Consider the following 17265-nt stretch of genomic DNA (forward strand, 5'->3'; position numbering starts at 1 on the left):
TTAAATAATATTAAGGTACAAAAATAGTGAAAATATTTCATGCTGTTGCTGGAAAGATACAAGTGTTGACCTTACTTTCTTATTAAATCTATTCCAAGAGCTATTTGCAAAGATTTTGCTCACAATTGGAATATTTAATAAAATCTAATTTTCTTCCTCTGTAATTCCTCAGTTGGAAAATGTGGTCCCTTGATGATGATCTAAGGCTTTGAAGAATAAATGGATTTCGAAGAGAAAATTAGATGGTACTTATTATGCTGTCTAACTAGCAATGCATTGTCATTTGTCTGTTGTATTATAAATGTCTTGCTTTCCTTACCTTCTTCATTTAATCATGTAACTTGCCTGTAAGCAGCATTAGAAAAAAAAGTTGCTCTATTACTCCTTCAACTGTTTTTTGTCTTTGCTTATCCCAGAGGCAGCTCACACTTATGCCCAAGACAGAACACTTCAGGTACTCCCCGACCCCTGTTGCCTTCCGAATCCCTTCCACCCACACCCTCACTTGTGCCAAATCCTAGGGAGACAAACTGCTTTCCTCCCTCTCCCATGTGAAGTTCTGTATGACTGGCAAGTGTAGTATTTTAAAAATTAAACTTAATATAAAAACCCCATTCTAGGCCAAAATTAAATTTTCTCATGGTAAATATAATTTCTGTGCATTTATTCAGTGTTTTATTGTACATTTTTCAGAGTATTTTTTGTTAATGCATCTAATTATTTGTCATTAGAAGACTGAGCCTGTCTGCCCAAATTTCTTTGCAGCTTACCAGCCTGATGCCATATATCAGGATGACATTTATTATAGCAATAATGAATGGCAAATAGCATTTGCCATATACTTTTTTCCTTCACTCTTATGTCATGCTTGTATTAAGAAAATTACTTCCATTTTATTTGTCAACATTTTCAGTAGAAATTCATTTATATTGGTAACACCTATAAACCATTAAAAAAAGGCTAAAGCATTTTCTTCAAAATACTATTTTTTAAAAGAAATACATGGAATTTGAAACCATACTGTTTGAATCTGAAGCTTTGCTTACTTTATCTCTGATTTTTGAGACATGCATATTGTTTTTCTAACTGAATTCAGAAATCATCTGTCATTTTAGTTTTGACATGTAATTACATAAATAATGTCCAAAAGATAGAAGCAATCTAATTTGCAAGTATTAATATACTTTCTAATTCTAATAGCATTAATTGAGGAGTTATAAAATACTATATGTAAAGTGTATGTTTTGTTTTTAAAATATGTTTCCATATTTGTGGCTAGCATTTCCTAAATATCAAGGTATAGTGAAAATGCTAAAAATATATCAGAAAAAAAAAAAGATGATAGAATGTATTAGATATATTCACGGTTAACATATACTTTTTCTTTTTACCCCAAAACATTACTGGTAAAATTTCCTTGCTTTAACTTTTGACTCTCATCTTACTTATCTATAATAGACATAAATGCTTACAATAAAAAAGGGTCTCAAGTTGCATGAATCTGTCAGATTGGGAGATTTTCAGGTATCAAATGTTAAGTATTTGGTATTCTATGAAGAAATTCATCTCAGAATATAGCTATTATATTAGTATAAAGTTATGGCTTAGTAGCATTAAAATAATCAATGGTAGCTTTAAGGTTGATTTTTGATACCATGGTAACATAAAAATAAAGTTCACTTTCAAAAAAACTTCTTTCTAAAGTGCAGTATGACTTATGGTACAGCCTCAGTAGATTCTGCTGTGCCAAAGCAAAGAAAGCCGTTTTTTTTTTCAAATGTTAAAAATTTTTTGGTATAAATAATCATTATTATTGTTATATATCGTGACCTCAGAGGGGATGACAGTGTACTTAGTTTTATTTTTTAATTGGTTTTTTATTAAAATATAATTAACATACAGTGTTGTATTAGTTTCAGGTGTACAGTATAATGATTCAACAGTTCTATGCATTACTCAGTGCTCCCCAGGATAGGCACTTCGTCTATTTCACCCATTCCCCCACTCACCGCCCCTCTGGCAACCAGCAGTTTGTTCTCTGTATTTAAGAGTCTGTTTTTGATTTGTCTCCTTTTTCTCTTTGTGCATTCGTTTTGTTCCTTAAATTCCACATATGAAATGATACGGTATTTGTCTTTCTCTGTCTAACTTATTTCACTTAGCATTATACCCTCCAGAACCATCCATGTTGTTGCAAGTGGCAAGATCTCTTTTTCTTTTTTATGGCTGAGTAATATTGCATTGTGTATATATGCAGATGGACACGTGGATTGCTTCCATATCTTGACTATTGTAAATAATGCTGCAATAAACAAAGAGGCGCATATCTTTTAGAATTAGTGTTTTGTTTTCTTTAGGTAAATACCCAGTAATGGAATTACTGGGTAATATGGTAATTCTATTTTTATTTTTTTGAGGAATCTCCATACTGTTTTCCACAGTGGTTGCACCAATTTGCATTCCCACCAAGAGTGCGTGAGGGTCCCTTTTTCTCCACATCCTCGCCAACACGTTATTTCTTATCTTTTTGATTCTAGCTATTCTGACAGGTGTAAGGTGATATCTCATTGTGGTTTTAGTTTACATTTCCCTGATGATGGGTGATGTTGAGCATCTTTTCATGTGTCTGTTGGCTATTTGTGTGTCTTCTTGGTTTTGTTTTTAAATATTATAGTCAAAAAGTTTGTTACCTCCAGAACATGCTGCCTGAAGTATGTATGCTACATGTACTCAGAGTTTCTCTGTCTTTGCCCCATTAAGTGCACAATTCCTTTCCTTCACAATTATGAACACACACCCACATACAGGAAAGACATCCCTGGGTGGGGAGGAAAGGGGAAGTAACTGAAGAACCAGCTTTCTCATGTTGAACCTTACACATAAAAGTGATATTCCACACTATGACTGTTTTCTCTATGGAAGTATAATTGTTAAGTATACTTCCATTACAAGGGCATGTTACCTGGTGGACTTGGACTTCGGTACACAAGAGCTGTCCACTTATGTAGACTCACTAGATAACTAATATAAATCAAGTCACTAGCTTTCTTCCACTTAACCATATTTCCCTTTGTAGGAAATCATTTTACCTACCTCATTTCTTCTACTTATTTTATATGGGAAGTTTGATTTAAAGGCAGGCAAAGTGGGTTTTCAGTTTAAATCAGGAGATGGCTATTTTCTTTAGAAATAATGTTAAGACTTTACATTAATACTTTGATACTTTTTTTTGACATCCAACTCTTTAGATATATAATTGAAGCTATGGGCCTTCTGTCTAAAAATAAAGTGCAAATACAAAAAAGCACACAAAATTTATATGCCATCAATTTAATTTTATTGGAAACTAATTTCCTTCACCAAACAAATAAAACAATATGTTTTTTAGTATTTGTTTACAATTATTACTCTCAAATGACTACTTTATAAAAATGTGGAAATGAATCCAAATTTTGCAAGTAAAGAAATAAAATTGTATAAAAATGAATTTCAATGAAAACACTACCATGGTTTCACTTGAATAAAAAGTTGAAATGTTGGGGTAGCCTTTTAATGTGGCAATGCACTTCTCTGACATTAATTTTATTTCAATTTTTCTAATGACAACAAATGTTAAAAATAATAACTTACCTAGGTATGTAGTGTCAGATGGAACCAAAACTCCAGCAACTCGCTTTGTCAGAGAGCAAAGGTTGGAGTAAAGGCATAAAAAAGTTTTTCAAGAAATCTCTAGATTGAAGTCATGTCATTTCATTTCTTTTGTCCTTAAGCCGTTAAGGTTCTGTGTTTTGGAGTCAGCATTATTATAGAGTCTGTGACAGCTGAAAACTATGAATCCATGTATCCATTTTAGGGACATTGAAGCAGAAATGAATTTGAACAGAGATTTGTGATGTTTCCTAGGTGTTCAGAGATTTCTGTCTATACAGAAATAAACAAATTGTCATTTTCCACTTCAGCTTGCAAAAGCATTTCCTCCAGATTTAGAGAGTTGGCATAATTATCTTCTTCTAATCTTATTTTCCAGAGTGAAAGCTTTCTCAAAAGAATGCATGACTTTTCAGCCTCATGTATAATATAGCTGTAGTGAGTTGAAGAATAATAATAAAATTACCTAAGTAATCCAACCCATGAGTGAACTCCTTATCATATCGTTCTGACCATGATGTCCTATTTCTTTCAAGTATTTTTAAACCTCTACTTAAAGTTGAATCCTTATCTTCAAGACTTTCCATTTCACATTCTGTTCTCTTCTTCTCATAAAAATGTCCTGTAAGGCTCTGGTTGTAAAGTTGACTACAGAAATATGCATGCATCAGGATTCAGGATTTGGGGGCAGCATCTTTGGCAGTAATTCATGCTTCTGTTGAAAGAGGTGGTCGGGATGGTATGTGGAACTGTTTTTTCATCAAACAGCAAAACCAGGTGTTTTCCCAAAGATTGCAGATACTACACCTAGTCATGAAATTTGAAGAGTTTCCTTCCAACCGAAGTTATGCTCAACAGTAAAACTGTTAAACCATTTTGAAGACAGTAAGAGAGAATCTGTGTAGTTTCCAAAAGGGGCTCACAAAATAGGATTTTTTTCTATCATGCTGTCAGTAGGAATATACCAGACCAAATCCTTAACTTGGTTGCTCTCAGATGCTGAAGGAAAATGTTGGCTCTGTCATTTACCCTATGACATGTTAGGAAATATCTATTATTTGGGAGAAAAGGAAGTATTTCTTCTATAGTATTCTTTTGTTCTAAGTCACAAATCAACATTATGTCTTACGCCTCGTGATTTCTCCTCTGTGGTATCTGGCTTCTTCCATTTGCATTATGAGATGATTCCAGACAGAAGTCCTTGGATGGGGCAAATCAGAGTTTGGTTAATTTCCAGCCTTCTCAAATCAACCCACTTTTTATGACAAAAAGCCACATGCTATGAAGTATTTTCACAAAGGACAGAAATGTTCCAGCTCTATTTACTTCATTTTTTAATTGCGAAGTCTTCATTACTGAAGAAGTTATTCAAATTCTGTGCTATTTTATAATCTATATCTCAAGATTCTCTGTCTATAACATTATTAAGATGAATGATTCAACACAACATTGAATATTATGTATGAACTATAAGAGTTACTTTGGGTATATCCTCCACTGTTTAAAAATTAAATCAGGGATAAATGGTAGAGATAAATTGTGGAAGTAAAACCTTCCCCATACTGCAATACCCAAACAGAAATAATCTCTGTAATGTCTTCTGAATAGCAAATGGCTTGGCAGACTCAATTGAGATTAGTTTCTATATGCCTTTCGTATGGCTGTTTAGAGCTGCTAAATCTAGCTATCTTGGCTCTGAACATGTTTTCTGAGATTTTAGGAAGAAGCAGTTTGATGAAAAGATCAAAAACAACAATGTGGCAAAATTGACCACAGACTTACCAGATAACAAACTGTGGTAATATGGCCAGCTAATTACGTATATATTATAGGCATGATAACATTATTTACTAACTACTTCACAGGTACTAAACAATCAGAATGGACAATAATCCCAGAGCTCCTTTCTGGGATATTTAGTAACTGTTTAACCACTGGATAATGAGGGATGGTAGAAATAATGCTTGGGTTGCTGTTTACGGACAGTAATAGTAAAAGCATTTCCATGTGTTAATGATAGGACCATACCGAAGCATGCTGGATTTTGTTTTAACCATTCATTCCTGCCCAAGGAATGGGCACTATCTCTCTGGCCCTGTGTGTGGCTATATTCAGTCTCAGTGGCATGCAAGACCTGTTGATTTCTTGTCTTCCATTATCTTAACTGATTGTTGTGATTCTTTTTTTTTTTTTTTTTTTAGATTTTATTTATTCATTTGAGACACAGAGATACAGAGAGAGAGAGAGAGAAAGCATGAGCAGGGAGAGAGGCAGAGGGAGAGGGAGAAGCAGGCTCTTCGCTGAGCCAGGAGCCCGATGTGGGGCTCGATCCCAGGACCCTGGGATCATGACCTGAGCCGAAGGCAGATGCTTAACCATCTGAGCCACCCAGGCACCCCTGTTGTGATTCTTTTTTGTGTGTGTGTGTGATTCTTATGATCTATTTGGATTTCATCAGTGTCCATTAATTAAGATTGTAAAAGTTGATTTAACTGCTAGTGCGTATGTTTGTATTATGATCTTATGTATGTAACTCCATAGAACCCCAGAATTGTTCTGTTCACTAAGTAGCAGAAAAACTACTCTTTGGGAAAGAAAGTTCTACATTCTCTAAATTTGTGTTGTTTGGTGTGATACCTATGTAGCTGTTGAGCTCTTGAAATGTGGCTAGTCTGAACTGAGATGTGCTATTAAGTGTAAAATACACACTGGATTTCAAAGATGTAGTACAAAAAAACAGGTAACATATTCATATTTTCATGTTAATGACATTGCATCGACAATGTTTTAGATGTACTGAGTTAAAATATCTTATTGCCATACAATTAATTTCACCTATTCCTTGTCACTATTTCTAATATGGTTACTAAAAAATTAGAATTACTTATTTTCTATTACTACTGCTCCATATTATATATTTTCCTAATTGTTTGAGATAACAAAGATTTGATTTTAATCGAACCTATGGAAAATTCCCTCTGGAAATTCAGATAACCATTTTTCTCTGATGTAGTTATGTTTTTTTATTTTAAAACTTTTTCACAACAATTAATACCTCACCAAACTACTTTCAGTTTATTCATTATAGGTCAAAGAGATAAGTTTTTTAAAAAATATGTAAAGTGGAAATTTTGGGTTTAAAAATAACTATCCTAATGCAAATAAGTAATAACTCCAAGGGAATTAAAAATTAAGGCTTCAGTGAAATTTTTAGTATCACTGTCTATAGGTATATACTATCAATTTTGGATCAGCTTTGCTGGTGGCCAAAGGACTAAAAGAAATTCCTTTTGTTCTAAGGAAATGACATAGGATTTTCCTTCCTACCGTCCCTTCTAATTAGATTTCATGAATTTACATTGTGGGAAATCAGAGTATATTCCCTTAATCTAGGGATAAGATTATCGTGCTATATTTATAAATATAGTTAAAATTAATGTAGCTTTATAGGTTGCTTAAACATTTATAGTCTTACAAGATTTATAAACATATTTGGAAGATGCCACTATATTATGAACTCACTCGTTTGATGATCTTTACAAAGGGAAGCTATAACTTGATAAAGTTAAAGTGCATTAACCAAACTTCTCAATATGTTAGAAACTGTTTTAAAATTCTGATATAAATAAATAGGTGTGAATCTTGGTCCCAGAAAACAAGAAGAAAAATCAATCAAAAATAGCCCGGATATTAAAACCGACTTTGTGCACTAATGTGAAGCTGCCTGATTGAGTAGTGCAGTGTCAACCATATCTTTCTTCTAATGCTAAAAGTAATGCACATAGACAGAGTGACAATCACAGCACAGGCTCCCATCAGCAATAATTAATCTTTTAGTTAACAGAGACTAGAAAAGCCTCTCATCAGCCTCTTCTGAAGTCTGAGGGACCCTGTTTTTTGATGTTTGCATTCTGAGGAAAATTGTCCCCACCAGTTCTAACAAATTGAAACACCAGGCTAATTATGGCAGCTAATGAAGTGTGTGGAATGGTCACAGCTTGTCGTGAAACTGTTCCTTCAGCTTGGATTAGAGTTTCATCAATCACTTTTTTAAACTGATCCAGAATTGCTTCTGCCCGGTGCTTGGCATTTTTAATGCTGTTTCTGTAATTGGTTTTTTCCCTAAAGCTTAGACTGTTTTTTGAAATATTACAGTCTTGGGACAGAACTTGAAAACTCTAGTTTATAAAAAAAAAAATTATTATTAGTGATATCAGCTGATCAAGTGGTAGAAAGCTAATAAAAGACCACCAAAATAAAATTTGATATACTGTTTCAATCCTGCTAAAGGTAGCAATAAAGCATATCCATGTATATCAATTTTTTCATATGTGTGTACAGTGTAACATAGGAGAATCATAGGTGGTGGTTAGGTGACTAAAATTCCACTAAGAGTTTCTGTGAAATTAATACATAGATGGTAGTTTATTGTCAGGGAAGGATAGCTCTCCTTTTATCATTACAATGCCATTTTATAAGATGTCTCCATTTTGCATTGAGCCAAACATTTTGAAGCATTAAATTATATTGAAGTATATTCCCATTTAAATCACTCTGCATAAACCTGGAGTTCAACTATATAAAGGTTTTTATCTTCTCTAAAAAAGGGAATCAGTCATTTTGCAGGCATGACTGCAATTTCTATTAACAATTAAATCTCATTTTTTAATGTTGATTCATCACTAGCAACTATTGAGCACCCGCTATGTGCAGGGTACTGCTTCGATTTGTAGGACAATTCAATAAAAGATGTATGAAATTCTACTTGCATAGGTTATGTCCTTTAAAATGGTAAAAAAAAAAAAAACAAAACAAAAAAAACAAAGAAACATAAACGAAAAGTAAGAAAGAAAAGAAAAGAAACCACTTTTAGATGTTGTCTCTTATTGTTTCCTTTGGAGCCAGACTATATGAGCAACAAAGTTTGTCCATGTTTCAATTCTTCCCTTTTTAGTGATAAAGTTTTTCTTAGTAAACAGACATGCATTAAGAAGGGCTTTAGGTGTATTATCACTTTTAATCCCCAGAACTAACCTAGATGTTATCATTTCTATCACTATCATTTCTTCTCATTTTATAGATTACAAACTAAGAATAAGTAATGTTAATCATTGCCAAAGTCTGGGCTATTGACCATGACACTATACTAGCTCTTTAAACTTACTTTCTCCTATCGTATGCCAGATTCTAAGATTTTATAAATTCTTTGCCAATGTTTAGAAGACTTACCAGTAATCATAATATAATAGAAATATCATAGCTGGAAGTAATGTTAAAGATAATTTAGCTCTGCTTTACGAATTAAGGGAAAAATATTAATAATAGAGAGAGAGACATGCATATCGTATACACATAGAGTCACATGTATTCATACAATATTAAAATGTGTTCATTTTTTTTAACGATTTTACTTATTTATTTACAGAGAGAGAGACAGCGAGAGAGGGAACACAAGCAGGGGGAGTGGGAGAGGGAGAAGCAGGCTTCCCGCTGAGCAGGGATCCCGATGGGGGCCTCGATCCTGGGACTCCAGGATCATGACCTGAGCCAAAGGCAGACACTTAATGACTGGGCCACCCAGGCACCCTAAAATGTGTTAATTTTTAAAGTAAATTTTCATTGCATTTTCATGATTCTTTTACAACAGAATACTTGTTTTATGTTTAAGTGATAGAATTTTGCACTTAACCATACAATTTTTATTATGAAGCATCTACTAAACAATATGCAGAAGTGAAATAATGTGCAATATAAAGTTTCTACATATATTGGTTACTTACCTTTCTTTCTTATTTTCAGGGATAAAGAAGGGAAAGCTTTGGGGATATCAAGAGGAAATGGTGAAAACATTTATGATAATGTGCCTCTGAGAAGAGTTTTGACTACATTTGATAAATTTTGGTGTTTATTTTCTCACTAAGGATCATATAAAATCCTTAGTTATGAAAAATTTTACATATGTCTATCTATATACATATAGTACATAGGTATATAAAGTACAGCAAAAAATACTGGTTAAAGTTTGATGGTAGGTACATGATATATATTATTTATAGCTAAAATACACATAAATGATATCATATTTTATGTATTTTTTTTTTTACTTATAAACAGTAGACATTTATTTCTCACAGTTCTGGAGGCTGCAAGTCTAAGATCAAGGCTCCAGCATGCTTGCCTTCTGGTGAGCGCCATTTGCCTGGTTCATAGCTGGTACCTTCTTGCTGTGCACTCACATGTTGGAAGGGGCTAGGGATCTCTGTGGGGTTTTTTTGTTTGTTTGTTTTTGTTTTTGTTTTTTTTACTTTATGTATTCTTTTGAAACTTTATTTTTTCCCACTTCTGACTTTATATTCAGTGATTTTGTTAAGTTTATCAATAATAACATCTGTAGATATTTCTCTACATGTAAATTCATGTTTTCTGTAAAAGAAAATTTTATTTCTTCTCAGTCATTTCTGATATCAAGTGAATACTTACATTATTTTTTCAATAAGCATGATGCCTTATCATACTTTATCATATTAAAGACATTTTGTTGCTGTTTTAAGAGATGACTTTTTATTTTTATTTTTATTTATTTTTTTTTTTTTTAAAGATTTTATTTATTTATTTGACAGAGAGACAGTGAGAGAGGAACACAAGCAGGGGGAGTGGGAGAGGGAGAAGCAGGCTTCCCGCTGAGCAGGGAGCCCGATGCGGGGCTCGATCCCAGGACACTGGGATCATGACCTGAGCCGAAGGCAGACGCTTAATGACTGAGCCACCCAGGCGCCCCTAAGAGATGACTTTTTAAAATCATAATAGAGGGGCGCCTGGGTGGCTCAGGTTAAGTGACTGCCTTCGGCTCAGGTCATGATCCTGGGGTCCTGGGATCGAGCCCCGCATCGGCCTCCCTCCTCAGTGGGAAGTCTGCTTCTCCCTCTCCCACTCCCCTTGCTTGTGTTCTTCTCTTGCTTTGTCTCTGTCAAATAAGTAAATAAAATCTTTAAAAAAATAAAATCATAATAGATACTAAACTTTATCATAGGTATCTTCTCCATCTATAAGATGATCACATGATTTCTTTATTATTGTAGTCAATTATATTGTTAGTTTTTTTAATGTTAACCCAATCTTCTTTTTTAATTATGTTAATCATCATACATTACATCATTAGTTTTTGATGTAGTGTTCCATGATTCATTGTTTGCGTATAATACCCAGTGCTCCATGCAGAATGTGCCCTCTTTAATACCCATCACCAGGCTAACCCATCCCCCCACCCCCTCCCCTCTAGAACCCTCATTTTGTTTCTCAGAGGCCATAGTTTGTCATGGTTCATCTCCCCCTCCGATTTCCCCTCCCTTCATTCTTCCCCTCCTGCTATCTTCTTCTTCTTTTTTTTTAACATATAATGTATTATTTGTTTCAGAGGTACAGGTCTGTGATTCAACAGTCTTACACAATTCACAGCGCTCACCATTGCACATACCCTCCCGAATGTCTTATCACCCAGCCACCCCATCCCTCCCACCGCCCACCACTCTAGCAACCCTGAGTTTGTTTCCTGAGATTAAGAATTCCTCATATCAGTGAGGTCATATGATACATGTCTTTCTCTGATTGACTTATTTCAGTCAGCATAATACCCTCCAGTTCCATCCATGTCGTTGCAAATGGCAAGATTTCATTCCTTTTGATGGCTGCATAATATTCCATTGTGTGTGTGTGTGTGTGTGTGTGTGTGTGTGTGTGTGTGTGTGTGTGTGTATATACACATTGCCTTCTGGTATATATATATTATACCACATCTTCTTTATCCTTTCATCTGTTGATGGACATCTGGCTCTTTCCATAGTTTGTGAACCCAATCTTCTATTCCTGGCATAAACTCAACTTGATCTTGAAATGTGACCATTTTTATGTGTCACCACATTCAATTTGCTAATACTTTAATTTTTTTACACTTATGTTTGTGAAATAGATTTATCTCTCCTTTTTTTTCCTTATACAGTCTTTGTCAGATTTTAGTGTCAAGGTTATGCTGGCCTCATAAACATATTTGGGTAGTGTTCCCTCTATATCTATTTTTGGAAGAATTTGTATAAAATTGTGTTATTTCTTCCATAAATACTTGGGAGAATTTACTAGTGAGCCCACCGGGTTTTGGGATGTTCTTTCTGGGTAGGTTTTTATTTATTCAATGCTTATAATTTATATAGGACTATTCACATTTCTATTTTTTTGTCTACTGGGTTGTGTTTTTTTCAGTTTGACCTATTATTCTAAATTTTCGTGTTACCTGGCAAAGACTTTTCTTTTTTTTTTTAAGATTTTATTTATTTATTTGACAGAGACACAGAGAGAGAGGGAACACAAGCAGGGGGGATGGGAGAGGGAGAAGCAGGCTTCCCGCCAAGCAGGGAGCCCGATGCGGGGCTCGATCCCAGGACCCTGGGACCATGACCTGAGCCGAAGGCAGACACTTAACGACTGAGCCACCCAGGCGCCCCTGGCAAAGACTTTTCATGATCTCCTTTATTATATACTTAATGCCTGTGGTATATGTAGTGATGACACCTGTTTTATTCATGATATTGATAAATGTTTTATTATCTTGCTAAGACTTTTCAGTTTCATCAGTCAATTCATAAAACTAACTTTTGACTATTGATTTTCTCAGTTGAGTGGTTATTTTCTACTTTTTAATATATGCTCTTTACTTTTTTCTTCCTTCACCTTTATTGGGTTTAATTTGTTGTTCTTTTTTGTTACTTCTTGAGATAGATAATTAAATAATTCATTTTCAATCTCTGTTTCTAATATGTGTATATAAGGCTATAAGTTTCAAAACATGGATTTAGTGACATTCCATAAGTTTTCATCATAAATCTTAAAATGTTTTCTGTTTTAAATCATGTTTTGTTTAGAAGTATATTACTGGATTTTCTAATATTTGGAGAGTCCCAAGTTATATTTTTATTAATTTACTAGTTCCAGTTCTTCTGTGGTCAAAGAACAAATTCTGTGATTTTAATCTCGTTAAATTTATTGAGAGTTGATTTATGGCCCAGGATCTGGTCATTTTGGTAAATGTTCCAAGTACATTAAAAAAGAATATATTTTCTGCAGTTTTAGGGTACAATATTTACCAATATCTTGAAATTTGTTAATAGTGTTCCAATCTTCTATTTTGTTCAAGATTTATTAGTATTATTGATTCTTCTCCTGAGATACTAAAATGAATCATTTCTTTGATGCATAGGATATACATGAAGGCTTTATTTAAAGGAGGGCATGGAGAGTACATTTTCTGAGGCCTTGAATATCTATAGCAGAGAGTTCATTGTCTCTCCATATCGGTTTTCCCCTTCTATACTAGGGGGTCAGCAAACTCTCTCTTAAAGGGCCAGATAATAAGTATTTTAGGACTTGAGGGCCATATGGCCTATGTTAACCTAGTCAAGTAGGCCATTATAGCACCAAAGCAGTCACAGACAATACATAAAAGAATGGGCATGACTGTGTACCAGTGAAACTTCATTTACAAATTAGGCAGTTGGCTGGCTTGGGCCCGTGGGCCATAGTTTACCAATCCTTATTCTATGCTAATAGAACCTCTGATTTCTCTTCCAATAGAACCTGGGTACCTGGCTGCCTGAAATAAAAACTGCATTTATCAGCCACCTTTTAAAGCTAGGTATAGTCCTGTGGCTATGTGCTGTAAAATGGAATGTAAGCAAAACTGTGGGTTCAACTCCCAAGAATTATTTATCAGAATTTTTCCCTACATAAATAAGTCTTATGGTGTGAAGGACAGTTAAAAGCAGAACTCTCATTAAAAGAACTGTACAAGCTAGTAAGTTAGTCTGACGCAGGGCCATAGATGCTGGTAAAAGACATAAGCCTCTAGGTCAGAGACTATTCCTCAGAGCAAAAGCAGTAGGAGTTTAGTTGTACCAGTTCCCTTCAAATCTCACAAGGGGATACAGAGAGTCAGGGAGGGCCTGCGTTTGCAGATGTGTCTTAGGAGGAGAGCTCTGAATCCCTGAATACAGGAAATTCACCATGTTTGTAGGAAGCAGTAAGCAAGCCAGCTCTGCCCAGAGGAAGACCAGGTGCTTTGCAGGACTGTGTGAGACATACTGTGCGGTGTTACATCACTTCTCAGGATTGCCAGTTGTGTAAACAATACTGAGAAATGACCCTTATTCCAAGTAAAAGAATGATCAAGACTTTGTGATTTTGACACACTCAGCAAGATATGTAGGAACTCAAGAGCCCCATGGTGGACAGCCTCCCATGGTGTTTCTAAAGAAAAATGAACATCATTCTTCTCATTTCTTCCTTCTGGATGTCTAGAATGGGGCATTTCATAGCTAGAGATTGATTGACATCTTCAATCATTGTAATCCTTGGATCAATGCAGGCCACAAAAGGTAGAGCAATAATGTAAAAGAATCCTGGGTCCTTTACCCTGTAAGTATCACACCAACCATGGACTTTTGTGTAAAAGAGAAATAGACTTCTTTCTTAAATCACCATTAATTTGGGCTTTCTATCAGTTGCAGCTGATTCTAATCCCAATTAATACAATATCTAAGAGTACCTTTCTGCTGTTTTCAAATGTAAGTGACAACTGGAGTGTGTATAAAGTACTGGGCTCAAAACCTTTTCCTCTTAACTTTATAGATACTACTTTGTGACTTTCTACCAATTACTGTTAGGAAAGAAGTATTTCAGCTGACTGATTTTGTATGTGTGTGTTGGGGTGCTGTGCTGCTTTTTTGAATTATTTTCTTTATTCTAAAATATAACCTTTACCATCCATTCAACTTTGAATAGCCAATTGTTGCCTCTACAGGGAATTTTAATTCTGCTACTGTGATCTTAGTTTATTTACTTATTTCACCAAATATCTCTGACCTTGTTTTTATGGGCTCTGTTTTATAGAATCCATATTTTTAGGAGTTGATTAAAGTTGGCAAATACTCTCTAACACTTACATTTTCTTCAGGTTCCTGAAAATGATAACTTTCAGATGTCTGCTTTCATGTCTTTAACGTGTGAATTGGTTTTTCGTCCATGGGCCTGTATAATTTTTTCCCTCCTATCCTCCTATCTGAAGAGCACTAGACACATTCACTGTTTACCAACACAGAGAGCCTATGAATTTGGGTCTTCTATCTCTTTAGATCAAGGCCTCTTTCCAGGCTCCAGTTCGAAGGCAACCCAATTCACTTGCCCTCATTTTGTAGTTCTCCAGCACTAATAATTGGTGGAAGAGATGAAAACTTACACTTCTAACCTGGTCCTGCCTCTCACTTGCAACTCTTCTGTGCCTAGCACATGGGCCTTGCATGCACTGAGTCTATGTAGACCCTCTGTAGGGCCCAGCCCACAGCTTGGTTTCTGTAGTGCAGCAAGTTTATGTTTTCCACTTATTACCCTGAATCTCTTGGAGAGAGAGAATTTTTTTTTTTTTTTTGAAAAAAAAATGACCCCCAAAGAAATCCAACTTTAAAACTTGTGATTAGGTCATAGGTAAGGAGGAGATCCAGAATAATTTACTTAGATTGATAATTAGATCTATAATTTGAAAGCTTCAAAAAACTTACTGGTATAACTGAGAGCCAGATTGTTTGTTGGAGATAATTCTTTGATGGCTTTTTCAGTTCCACCCATGAAGCCATAGACATTACTAGTTGTTTGATATACGCCCCCCCGCACATCCTTAGCCAGTTCTTTTATGTGTTATTGATGATGGAGATGGACAAGAGTTTTCTTAGAGCTCTAAATATAAGATTTCATAGAAAGGAAATTCCTCCTCGAGCTAATTAACTAACCCCCACAATGGATAAGAACTTTATCGAACATTGTGAGGTTAATATACATTAAATCACATTAACAGTTTTTTGAAAATTTGGATAAGCTCTAACCTTAGTTGTAGAGCAGACAAAACCAATTGAAATATTCTACCATTAATTTCCAGGCTCTTGGAAACTAATGGGTTTCTAGAAATAGCATTAATGATGACTAACACCTACATCATGATCTATATTAGCTAAACATCTGTCCACATGAGAAATATATACAAGTGTTATGCATTAATATCCTAAACTACATTGCTAAATAATGTTTGCATAAAATAAATCTACAACTCATAATTATTTCAGTCTACCATATTTATATTATGTTCATGATAAAGCAGAGTTTTAATGTAGCTTTTCAATATAAAAGAATTCTTAAACTTTTCCTTTCTTAAGTAAAGTGAATATATACATGTCAAAATTTTACTGAATAAAGTGAAGAACATTCTGGTTCTTATTTGTTAAAAAGACCCTACGAATTACCTCTGGAAGATTTTGATTTGTTTGGAATGCTTTTAACCTATCAAGCTTAAATTCAGAGGTGTTTTCTACAAATAATTCATATTGACCTTCAGGTTGCTGATGGCTACAAGATGTTTTGATACCGCAGTACACTATTTAGCCTGCTCACCTCAATGCCAAATCTGAACTACTTACAACTTAATGTTATATATGCTTGCTACTTGTTTTATTTTTTTTATATTGAATCTACTTTATATTTCTTATAAAAAGGGTCTTATTAAATAGAAAAATAATTTAAGCTAATTATACAAGTGGTTAACCTACTTAACAGTTCAAAATTTGTCAAGTTTATAAATATCAACTTCATATCATTTATTTACTAAGAATATAACTTATATTAGTGGTTTAGTTTCAAAAGTGCAATTTTAAAAAAGATATCAACTGATCAATAGTTATTGTATATTCACCACAGTGAGACATATTTATTTTTTACTTTGTTTCTGATAAGTTCTTATTTGCAGAACAGAAGAGATATAAGTCAATACATACACAGTTGAATTTAACTTTATTCAAAAGAATTTTTCTCCCATATTGTGTGACCATGCTAACCATAGAGTTTCAAGAGGCTGTAATTATTTAAATTGTTCCATTTTTATATCCTCTCAATCTTTAAATAATTTTTGTATTACTCAAAAATAATAATGAAATAATGTATTAAATATTGAGATTAAATTTTTATATGTATCATAAGTTCTTGAATTTGACAGCCTTTTATTTTTAAAGTTTAAGTGAATTACAAGTTATATATAAATGTTCTGCAATAAATTGTGCTTTGAATGGCAACAGCAAATAAACATTCCTTAGTATTTTGAATATCAAAGTATTTTACCTACACATGTTTTTAGTTCAGACTCAGTAAAGTTCAAGGGCATCCAAGTATGAAATAGCTTGTGAGGAAATTCACATTGCTTTCTTAATTTGATTTAGTTGGAGAAAAGGACACTAGTTCAGAAAATAGAACATTGTCTTTAATAATTTTGGTTTAAATATAGACATTAAGTATTGTACATAGACTAGTACATGTATATATAATTTTCCAAAAGTTTATGAAAGGAGTTGGCATTATAAAATACATTAATTCCCATTGACTGTCTTCTCTGTATCATAATATTATATAGACTTGCTTATGGGAAGCATTGTTAAAAATAGTCGGAAAGGGAATATGGCCTTTAAAAATAGCATAGGGAAAACCATACATTTAGGTATTTAGGATAAATGTAACTGGGTATTTTATATAAATGAT

The 17265-nt window shown here is 34.0% G+C and overlaps 1 protein-coding gene across 7 annotated transcripts in view; it reads left to right on the forward strand.

Annotated features, from left to right (window-relative positions):
- SPATA17 (spermatogenesis associated 17) overlaps positions 1 to 17265 on the forward strand; it is a 204380-nt gene that overhangs the window by 135180 nt on the left and 51935 nt on the right. The window contains exon 10 of one of the 7 annotated variants that reach the window (XM_078078371.1): positions 9448 to 9630. The exons of 5 other annotated variants lie outside the window; for them this stretch is intronic. In XM_078078371.1, the coding sequence (XP_077934497.1) occupies positions 9448 to 9453 (6 nt within the window). In that variant the 3' untranslated portion in view covers positions 9454 to 9630. Of the gene's footprint in view, positions 1 to 172; positions 231 to 9447; positions 9631 to 17265 lie in introns of those variants that run through there. One more of the 7 variants, XM_078078370.1, reaches the window with a different exon arrangement.

This window comes from Halichoerus grypus, chromosome 7 (genome assembly GCF_964656455.1).
Source record: "Halichoerus grypus chromosome 7, mHalGry1.hap1.1, whole genome shotgun sequence".
NCBI classification, from domain to species: domain Eukaryota; kingdom Metazoa; phylum Chordata; class Mammalia; order Carnivora; family Phocidae; genus Halichoerus; species Halichoerus grypus.